The 11363-nt window shown below is 42.4% G+C and overlaps 1 protein-coding gene across 1 annotated transcript in view; it reads left to right on the forward strand.

Moving 5' to 3' along the window:
- The window catches only part of LAMB4 (laminin, beta 4), a 122917-nt gene extending 119762 nt beyond the window's left edge, over nucleotides 1-3155 (forward strand). The window contains exon 34 of the mRNA XM_011948223.1: nucleotides 2540-3155. Within this exon, the coding sequence (XP_011803613.1) occupies nucleotides 2540-2679 (140 nt within the window). The 3' untranslated portion in view covers nucleotides 2680-3155. The remainder of the gene's footprint in view (nucleotides 1-2539) is intronic.
- Nucleotides 3156-11363: the final 8208 nt, after the last annotated feature.

Below are 11363 nucleotides of genomic sequence, written 5' to 3' on the forward strand. Positions count from 1 at the left end.
CCTCATAAAATGAGTTAGGGAGGATTCCCTCTTTTTCTATTCATGGGAATAGTTTCAGAAGGAATGGTACCAGCTCCTCTTTGTACCTCTGGTAGAATTCAGCTCTGAATACATCTGGTCCTGGACTTTTTTTGGAATAACCACCATTTCTTACTTTTCTGTGGGTTGCCTGGATGGTTCTTTGGCAGGTCTCACCTGGGTTTCTCAAGCAGCTGCATTCGGCTGATGGCCTGTTAAGGGCCAGGTGTGGCTGAGATGCTGGCACTCTCTACGTGGTCTGTTATCCCAGGCTGCTTTACAGCATGATTGTTTCAGGGCACCACAAGAGTAAGAAGAGAGGATGAAAGGTTCTTGAGGTCTTGCACCATCAGTTCTTCCACGTTCTATTGGTCAAAACAACTTACAAAGCCAGCCCAGATTCGGGGGCGTGGGAGTAGGAACAGGGTAAGTAGATTCTACTTCTTGATGGGAAGAACTACAAAGAATGCGCAAGAATGAAGGGAACCCACTGAGGCTGTGGAGGTACTTGGTGACTAGCAGCAGTGAGAAGGCATTAGCCTGTCTATATCTGAAGGGGCCAGGGAAACAGAAACGTTACCAGAGCCCTGTGAACACCAGAGTGTTAGCAAAGAGGCCACCCCACAGGAGCCTGAGGGATGGAAGAACTGCCCACACCTCTGTGCTGAACTGGGATGGAGACTGCTCACCCTCCCATCCTCTGACCATTTGTTGGCACTGTCCATTGGCCATGTGTGAATGAAAGCCAGAGGTCAAGAGAGCCAAGTGCTGTCATCCAGGAAGGGTAACTTTCCAGAACATAGATGAGGATGACGAACGGGTCTGGTGTAACCAGCTCAATGATATTAACTTTCCTGGTACAAACAGAGGCCTTTACTTTTCCTTTACTTCAAATATGGTTTCAACATCAAATCCCCTTTTCAATCCCAAATGACCTATATTTGAAAGTTTCGGCCAGGTGCGGTGGCTCATGCCTGTAATCCCAGCACTTTGGGAGGCCGAGGTGGGTGGATCACCTGAGGTCAGGAGTTCAAGACCAGCCTGACCAACATGGAGAAACCCCATCTCTACTAAAAGTACAAAATTAGCCAGGTGTGGTGGCATATGGCTGTAATCCCAACTACTCAGGAGGCTGAGGCAGGAGAATCACTTGAACCCGGGAGGCGGAGGTTGCCGTGAGCTGAGATCGTGCCATTGCACTCCAGCCTGGGCAACAGGAGCAAAACTCTGTCAAAAAAAAAGGAAAGAGAGAGAGAGAGAGAGAAAGGAAGGAAAAAGAAGGGAAAGGAAGGAAGGAGGGAGGAAGGGAGGGAGGGAGGGAGGAAGGAAGGAAGGAAGGAAGGCAGGCAGGCAGGCAGGCATCTAGTGACAGAACACTCACCACCTTCCACAGCAGCTCGTTTGTCTTTGAGCAGCCATGACTCCTAGAGAGTTTTTTATATTTAGACAAAATCTTCCTTCACGGAGCTTTACCTGCTAGTTTCCATTTTATTTCCTCAGGATGACAGAGAACACATTTACTCTGCTTTCCTAGGTTGGTCCTTCAGATACGTGAAAACAGCCACGGCACATGCCCTGAATCTGCCTTCCTCATATGAAACATCACCAGTTAATTCAATGTTTGTTTACAGGACAGTTTCAAGTATCTTCAGCAATCTGATTCTTTTTTCTAAACACATGTTAGTTTGACAATTACTCCAAACCAACTTGGTATTCATGTGTGATCTGACCAAGTGAAGTGAGACATTTACCTTCCCTCTTCTAGAAGTTTTGCAAAAACTCTAATGTCAGAGTTTCTTTGCAAAATGCTGCCTCACATTATTAACTGTAGCTGTCTGTGCATCTTGTATCCACTAATATGGGCTCCTTGTTAAGGTTTACTAGAATTTCCAGATATTTGTTGAATGAAGAATATATAAATGAATGTATAGATGGATGAATGGACAGATGGATGGATGGATGGATGGATGGATCAATGGATTGATGGATGGATCAATGGATAGGTCGATGGATCAATGGATTGATGGATGGATAGGAGTGAAGCCAAGAAAGGCATCACTTAGCTGTTACTGTTCGGGGACTTCAGTATCAGCGGGGAAGAAGAATGAACACATGAAAGTCAGTCTTTTTTTCTGAAAGATTGGAAAACACTAAAGTAAAGAACATGTTTTAAAATGAAGCTAAAATAATAAGAACAAACCTTTGGAAATACAGCACTTCAGCAAGTCCCATCAAGGATGTTATCTGTCTTTTCATTTCTAATGAACTCTCACCAACTACAGCCTCACATTGATAAATGCCTTTAGATATAAAAGTTTTTAGACAAAAATGTCAGTTTGCTCTAATTTAAATGAAAACCTTGAGAAGCCTGATGAAAATAGATGTTTTATCCATTGACTCCAAACAGAAAACTAAATATATATTTGAGAGGCGTGCAAATCCCTGTGTTTGGTATAATGTGGATATCCAGGAGGAATCTATCAAATGGAAATGTATCATTTCTTTCGTTTTCTACTTTCAGATTTAGAAAGGAAAATCCAAGATTTGAATCTAAGTAGACAAGCAAAAGCTGATCAACTGAGAATATTGGAAGATCAAGTTGTTGCCATTAAAAATGAAATCGTTGAACAAGAAAAAAAATATGCTACGTGCTATAGCTAGGCAGAGTTAAAGTGCAAAAGCTTGTGCCTTTGTTTCTGGTTTCTGATGTACAAGCCCATGGGGCTCTGTTGAACCTGTGAAATACTGACAATGTCTTCTACCTTCCTTCCCCACACCCCATCCTTATTACACACCTGCTCAGTGTGGTTGGAGGTTGAAATGTCACCAGGAAAATGCCACTTCATAATGGAAAGGGGAAAGCAATGAGATTGTCTCTGGTTTCAGAAACCTTTCCTCTTGCCTTCCTTTCTCTTTCCTAACTTAAAAATAACAGGTTCCATATAACAAGTAGAAATTTTAGTAAGTACTCTACTTACTAATAATCATTTCAGTCAAATAAACCTAAACATTAAATAAATATCTCCAATACTAGGATGGAATACATATGGATGGCATATACTAGATTGTCCTATATTTTATGTTTATTTGGATTTACTTTTATTTGTAAAATTATTCTTTTGTGAATAAACTGCATAGAATTCAAAATGTAACTTGCTTTTATACCTACTTTCCTACACACTCATTCTCAACCAGGGGATTCTGTTTTCCCCAAATGGCACTGGAACAATATTCAAAAAGATAAATATCGAACTACTTCTCCTTATTTATCTGTGGACATTTTTGCGGTAAAATGTGTTGCTTATTTTTAAAAGACTAGCAATCATGTTCTTATTGTTTAGTGTAAAAGATCTTATTGTCTCATTTCAAAATGAGTCTGATTTCACACTAACTTTTTGAATGTATGATTTATAAAAGAACAAATTGCTTCTGTTTGTGAAAGCTATCCTTCAGAAAGATTATTTTAAGGGAGTTTGGTTTCACATTTTTGAATAAGAAATAATAAACATCAACATTGACATATGAAAAAGGAAGATCTGCTGGAGCATTTCCATTAAGGACTGACTCATAAAAAATGGATTTAAAGCCAGGCATGGTGGCTCACGCCTATAATCCCAGCACTTTGGGATACAAAGGAAGGCAGATCATCTGAGGTCAGGAGTTTGAGACCAGCCTGGCCAACATAGCGAAACCTTGTCTCTACTAAAAATATAAAAATTAGCTGGGCATGGTGGTGCACACCTGTAATCCCAGCTACTCGGAGACTGAGGCAGAAGAATAGCTTAAATCCAGGAGGAAGAGGTCGCAGTGAGCCGAGATCAGGCCACTGCACTCCAGCCTGGGTGGCAGAGCAAGACTCTGTCTCAAAAAAAAAAAAAAAGGATTTAAAAATTCAACAAAAGGGCTTTAGAATTATACATTAATTTGAAAAATCTTAAAATGTAGGCTGTTAAAGAAAATTGCATAATCTATTTCCCTAGAGATCCTGAAGAATAGAAACTTTTCTACAGGAAGGACCACCCTAGAAAGCTCTCTTGAAGTATATAATTACAATGGTTCACATATCCAGCATTGAGACTTTTTCAAACCTCCACCAATTAATGATGCATAAAATAACCCAGAGTCTAAAAATGCAGCTGTCACCAAGTCTACATTCTTTCCTGCACAGCTGAGGGTGGAACACACTCCAGCTTTCCCATCAGGATACTGACTTTCAACTTATTACAAATAATAGACAATTTTACAAGCATGGTTTCTTTGTTTGCAATAGCAACATTCAATTGTTCTTCCTTTTCAGTGATCAGAGACTATACAAGTAACAGGCCAGGGGGTGTGGGAATGGTTAAATAGAGAATGGTTTCTATCTGCTGACTGGGAGAACTAGCTATTGAGTTCTAAAGAAGCAGAAAAATCCCCAGCTGTTAGAAAAGCACACTTATCTGGGGAATCAAGTGAAAAGGCAAGACAAACTCATCACCTAAGGAGGTCCTTGGGCATTGCAGTTTGATGATGGTTGGAAGTATGTGATATACCCTGAAATGATTGCAGACTGCAATTGTATATGGTTGTGCTTTTTTGTTTCTTTCTTTCTTTCTTTTTCTTTCTTTCTTTCTTTCTTTCTTTCTTTCTTTCTTTCTTTCTTTCTTTCTTTCTTTCTTTCTTTTTCTTTTTCTTTCTTCTTTTTTCGAGACATAGTCTTGCTCTGTCACCCCTGGTGGAGTGCAATTGCACCATCTCGGCTCACTGCAACCTCCACCTCCCAGGTTCAAGTGATTCTCCTACCTCAGACTCCCGAGTAGCTGGGACTACAGGTGCGTGGCACCACACCTGGCTAATTTTTGTATTTTTTTAGTAGAAACAGGGTTTCACTATGTTGGCCAGGCTGCTCTTGAACTCCTGACCTAGTGATCCACCCACTTCAGCTTCCTGAAGTGCTGGGATTACAGGCATGAGCCACTGCGCCCGGCCTGAGGTTGTGCTTTCTAGATGTTAGCATTTAAAATAATAAGCTTTGGCCGGGCACAGTGGCTCATGCTGTAAGCCCAGCACTTTGGGAGGCCAAGGCGGGCAGATCACCTAAGGTCAGGAGTTCGAGACCAGCCTGGCCAACATGGTGAAACCCTGTCTCTGATAAAAATACAAAAATTAGCCGGGCACAGTGGTGGGTGCCTATAATCCTAGCTACTTGGGAGGCTGAGGCAGGAGAATCGTTTGATCCTGGGAGGCAGAGGTTGCAGTGAGCCAAGACTGTGCCACTGCACTCCAGCCTGGGCAACAGAGTGAGACTCCGTATATTTAAAATAAATAAATAATAAATATATATAATAAAAAGCTTTAGTTATCTAAAAAAATCTATATATGTTAAAAATCTCATTCCTCAGTAATGCCAGATAAATCATTCTAACTTCTATTACTTGCTGTATCAGTTGTTCAAAATGTAACCAATGCTAGATTCAGTGAAACAGTATCTCTTTTCATTGTAAAGTATTAACAGTTTGACAGTGCGTATCATGATCTATTATAAAACTCAGTAATTCCACTGTGGAAACTGTATGTTAAGAAAATAATCTTATAGATGGAGGGAAAAGCTTTGTGCCTAATTCATTGAAGCACACCTTATATTAAAAATGCAAAGAAGCTAAGTAACTAACAATAAACCAATTAAACATTAGGATTTTACCAGTCTGAGTTCTTGGATGCAATCACTGAAAACCAGCAGTAGCTTAAGCAGGAAAGGAATTTATCCAAAGGATATCTGACAGCATACAAAAAGAAATGGCTGGAGAAAATGTAACTGAGGACAACTATGCATCTGGCAATATTCCCAAGACCACATCTCAGTACACTCAGGCCAGTGTTGGCCTCCCTGGACACTTGCCACCATCCCAGTGACTTGCAACTGTCTCCGCATCTTGTGTCACTCTCTCACTACTCAGCATTCCTGGGAGAAGTAATCCAGTTGGCCGGGCCTCCTCATGTGCCCTGGGTACCATATTGACTAAGTAGAGAGAATATCTATTCCCTTTGACTTTGGTAGTAGAAGGGGAGTTTTTCCTCCATCTATCTTTGGAATTCTCCAAGATAGGAAGGATTTTGATGCCAGGTATCAAAAAAATTACAAATTTCTATTAAATGTAATCAATATGAATAAAGTCCATCTCTTTAACTTCCAAATATCATAATACATTCTTCATCCCATTTTCCCTTTTTTTTTTTTTTTTTTTTTTTTTGTGACGGAGTTTCACTCTTGTTGCCCAGGCTGGAGTGCAATGGTGTAATCTCAGCTCGCCACAACCTCCGCCTCCTGGGTTCAAGCAATTCTCCTGCCTCAGCCTCCCAAGTAGCTAGGATTACAGGCACGCGTCACCACGCCTGGCTAATTTTGTATTTTTAGTAGAGACAGGGCTTCTCCATGTTGGTCAGGCTGGTCTTGAACTCCCGAACTCAGGCGATCCGCCCACCTCGGTCTCCCAAAGTGTTGGGATAACAGGCGTGAGCCACCGCACCTGTCCCCCATTTTCTCTTCTAAAGTAAAAATAAATGCTTCCACCAAACAAAATGTAGCACTCAGCCAAATGAAAGCACACCCACATTGTCTTCAAGGGAAACCAACCCACAGTTTCATCACTCACCAAGTGCATCCAGCTCTGAAACCTTGGCTGCCAGCTGAGGTCCACTTCTTCTGCACTTCAGCTAACAATTCTACCCGGAAATACTGCAACTTATAATCAAAATTGTAAAGTTAATCAACAACAAATACCAAATATAGACTACTGAGGGAGGAAAGGGAGACAAAAAGGAAATTAAATATATTTGATAATTAAAAATATAAATACACACAAAACGTAGCATATTGAGAAACACAGATTGAGGACGTAGACTTTGTCTTTGTAATCACTCAGGAGGCTTTTGCTGGGATTTACGACCTGCTATCTCTACTGCTCCTTCCATGGTCCCTCTGGTCCCAGTCACATCCCTCCTTTGCCACTGCCAACCAGCAGCTCCATTTATCTTTGTCAGGATCAATTACATCAGCCAAAATTATACAACCTCCGTTTTTGCTTGTTTATCCTTTAGTGAAGAGCATGAAATAGCTGGGTATTGGTACATATTCTGATTCAGTGGAACAACCATTATATCATCGAGTAAAAACACACTTCCTTAGAGACCAGGGCCCAAAGTCACAGGTCCAAAATGAACCTTTTGCTTGTTCAGATATAATTGTGATCAGTGTCATGTATTCCCACTCTTGGTTTCAGATCCATGTATTCTGCCTATGGGAGGTTCCATCAGCTTTCATTACAGAAGGCACAGCTCTGCCTCCCATCTAAGAGGATTTAATGTGAGTAGCCAGAATAAATAAATAAAAAGAATTAAAGGATGTAAACAACCTATATGTAGTCAATTGATAATATGATTAGAAGATGTATCTTAATACCTTATATGAAATATTTATATGCAACAACATGCATACTTTTTTTTTTTTTTCTTTTTTGAGATGGAGTCTCGCTCTGTGGCCCAGGCCAGAGTGCAGTGGCACGATCTCGGCTCACTGCAACCTCCACCTCCCAGGTTCAAACGATTCTCCTGCCTCAGCCTCCTGAGTAGCTGGGATTACAGGCATGCACCACCATGCCTGGCTAATTTTGTATTTTTAGTAGAGACAGGGTTTCACCATGTTGGCCAGGCTGTTTTTGAACTCCTGACCTTGTGATCTGCCCACCTCAGCCTCCCAAAGTGCTGGGATTACAGCACTAATCTAATCATTTTCTTAATTCAAGTTGACTGAAAATGACATCTCCCCAACACTAGGAGATCCGATAAGGTGTGTGAGGGACCAGTGTGGAGGAGTCAGGATGGAATCTGCGCGTCTCAGAGTAGGGGATGAGTGAGGGGAAGAGTCAGTGAGCCCATGTTTGAACCCCATAGGGCAGGTAGAAATATTTGGAACCCAGCTAATCACATCAGAAAATCAATATGAAGATCAGAAAGCAAGTCGCCATGAGGTAGCTGGTGTGCCCATTAAAGGAGACTGTCCTGTCTCTTCTCCCAGATTAGAAACCAGTCCCAGATGAAGGACAGCTCAGAACCAACAGGTGAAAACAATTAGGCAGAAGCACTAACATGACACAATGAAGGGAAGGAAAGCTGAAAGCAGACCCTGGCAGCAACACATGAGCCTCGTGAGGCTCAGGCTGGAAATTGCTGTCTGACATCCATTCTACCCCTTCTTCCTTTTGGTAATAGGACTTCTCCACATTTTAACCAGGCACACAGCTTCCTAGCAAGAGAGACTGTATTTCAATCTCCCTTGCAGTTTGATGTGACCATGTGACTAAATTCTGGCCAACAAGAGATGAGTGTCAATGTTGTGTGCAACTTCCAGGGCACAACCCTAAAAGGAAGTTGTTTGTCCTTTGTGGGAGAGGCAGAACTATGACCCCCAAAGGACGTCCACGTCCTAATATCCAGAACCTGTGAATATATTACATTACATGGCAAAGGGAAAGTTGACAGAATGAAGGTCTTCATCAACTGGCTTTGAGATGGGAAGAGGATGCTGAGTTTTCCAGGTGGGCCCAGTGTAATCACAAGGATTCTCTCAAGTGGGAGAGAAGGCAGGAGAGAGCCGGAGAGACAGCTGCACGGGAGGATTGGCCTGACATTGCTGGCTTTGAACATGGAGGAAGGGGCCGAGAGCTGAGGAAGGTAAGGTGTCCCTAGAAGCTGGAAAAAGCAAAGAAAGAGATGCTTCCTTAGAGCCCCCTGGAAGGAATACAACTATGCCAACATCTTGATTTTAGCCGTGAATTGGGCTTTTAACCTACAGAACTATGAGATAAATTTATGTCATTTGAAATCACTAAGTTTGTGAATATTTCTTACTGCAACAAGAGGAAACAAAACCACCCTTTGCCGCCACCCCACCCCTGCCCCTTCAATTGGGTGGGAATATGGTAAGCCGGCTATCCCCATGCACATGAAGATAATACTATGAAACAAGGTGGAAGAAACTTAGGTCCCTGGTTGACCGTACCAGTAAGGGTCCTACCAGGAAACGGGACACACCTGGGGCAGTTCAATAAGGGGGCTATTTACAAAGACATGGGTAGGGTGAATGAAAGCCATAAAAGATAGTACAGTATCCCAGAGCCAGCATCAGGCAGGGGACATCCCCACCCTTGGTTTGAGGGGTAAAGTCAGAGGGTGACCACTGAATATTGAAGACAGACTATGTAGGAGGGCCTCTTGTTTTGTTTGTTTTTGTTTTTGTTTTTGAGATGGAGTCTTGCTGTGTCACCCAGGCTGGAGTGCAGTGGCGCGATGTCAGCTCACTGCAACCTCCGCCTCCCAGGTTCAAGTGATTCTCCTGCCTCAGCCTCCTGTGTCGCTGGGATTACAGGCACGTGCCCCCACACCCAGCTACTTTTTTGTATTTTTAGTAGAGACGGGGTTTCACCGTGTTAGCCAGGATGGTCTTAATCTCCCGACCTTGTGATCCACCTGCCTCGGCCTCCCAGAGTGCTGGGATTACAGGTGTGAGCCACCGCGCCCGGCCAGGAGGGCCCCTTAACAGGAGCTGTGATCTTTGGACAAGGGATGCAACCAGCCACAACAACCCTGCAGAGGTCATTGGGTCATGGACGCCCTGATGTCACTCTCCTCCCTGTCCAGTCTTTTACTGATGGCTCCCATTGACTAAACCAAGGGCCTGGGGTGATGTTCCCATGTAGATCAGCCTCCACAGGCACAGAGAAGGGGGCAAATAGATGTAGAGAGGCGCAATGCCCTTGTGGATTAAAACTGTGTGTGTCTGACTCCTTTGGACTGACAACCAGCTTAAACTTGCACACAAAGAAAAGCCTGCCTTTCCTTAGGTGCCTATGACTTTGGCCTCTGTTACAGCAGCTGAACCAGTATCCTCATTAGTCTCTTTGCGGTACCCCAACTCCTCGCCAAACTGCTAAAATTGTCCTTTATGCCCTGCTACATGAGGACAGTGGACCAAGGATAAGGTGATAAACACGAAGAGCATGGTTTGTCCCCTGCATGACCTCAGGCCATTCACAGCCTGCCTGAATTTCATGTCCTCATTTCCTTTAGCTGTAAAATGCTAATAAATATACCTGTTCTCCCTCTCAGGGCTACAGAGCTAATTGGAGTGAAAGAGCTTTGAGAAGAGTGAGATATTACAGGAATCCTTCAAGACATCACTATTATTACACTGTGTAACTTACACCTACATTCTCCTTCTGAACTATCACTCCTGTGGTCCTGCCTGCTTTAAAATCGTCCTCTCTCTCCCAAACCTAACCTTTTCCTATAGCCCTAGGGCTCCTTTTCTAGCCTCATTCAAAGCCCTTTCTCTGAAGTTCTAGTATTGTCACTTAGCTGATAAGCATTTTCTAACCAGATACCAAGTTTTATGAGGACTCACAGCATGCATTTGCACACGTTTAAGTCTTTTAGAGAACATAGCACAGTGTGGAGCACTCTAAATAAATACTTATTCCCTTTACATATTAGTTCCATAAGTTGACTCCAAATTGGCACAAGTCAGGCAGTCCTTAGGCCATCACTAGATTAAAATGTTTTCAACTGTAATATGAAACTAGTTTGCCATATGGCTCAGCCCCTCTGAAAATGTAATTGAGAACAATTTAAATCTTTTCCTCACTCTTTAGAGAGAAAATGTTACATGGGAATGGAATAATGCATAAGACAAAAATCCTTTCCCATCTTTCCCACACTCAATAACTAACACACCCTATAGCAGCTATTACAAATCCTTTCGTCCCTCTTGAAACTCTTCCCCCTACAAACCTCCCCCAAACTAAGTTCACACAGATCTTCATTCTTGGAATCTCGTCCCTTTCCTCTTAAAGCTAGTCTCTTCTGTTTGCACTTGGTGACTCTTGCTTTTCCCCACCATATATGTTTGAGTTTAAAAAGACTTGCTGTTTTCTAAGTCACTTGGGCATAAATTAGGGTGAGTCGCTCCCAGATAAAGTTCAGGGCCTCAGACAGGTAACAGCTACATTTCCCTGGCAGAGCTTGCTGAGCCAAAGAGAAAGAGATCCTTTCCTTTCCATTTAGTTAGACTTTGTCCAGAAAAATCCATTGCATTAAGTAGCTAAGCAAAAAGAGTGAAGGACACATAACATATTTCTACATAAATATAAAGGTTTATATTTAAACTTATATTATTTAATGCAAAATGTATACAAATGCACATGTATATAGGTCTCTCAACAGTCCTCTGCCATTAATAGTTTCACACTGTGTGAATACACACCCCACACATACATACCTACCCCTTTTTCTCCCTTGCCCTTCTCCCAAAA

This window comes from Colobus angolensis, unplaced genomic scaffold, assembly GCF_000951035.1.
Source record: "Colobus angolensis palliatus isolate OR3802 unplaced genomic scaffold, Cang.pa_1.0 Scaffold275, whole genome shotgun sequence".
In the NCBI taxonomy this organism is placed as follows: Eukaryota; Metazoa; Chordata; class Mammalia; order Primates; family Cercopithecidae; genus Colobus; species Colobus angolensis.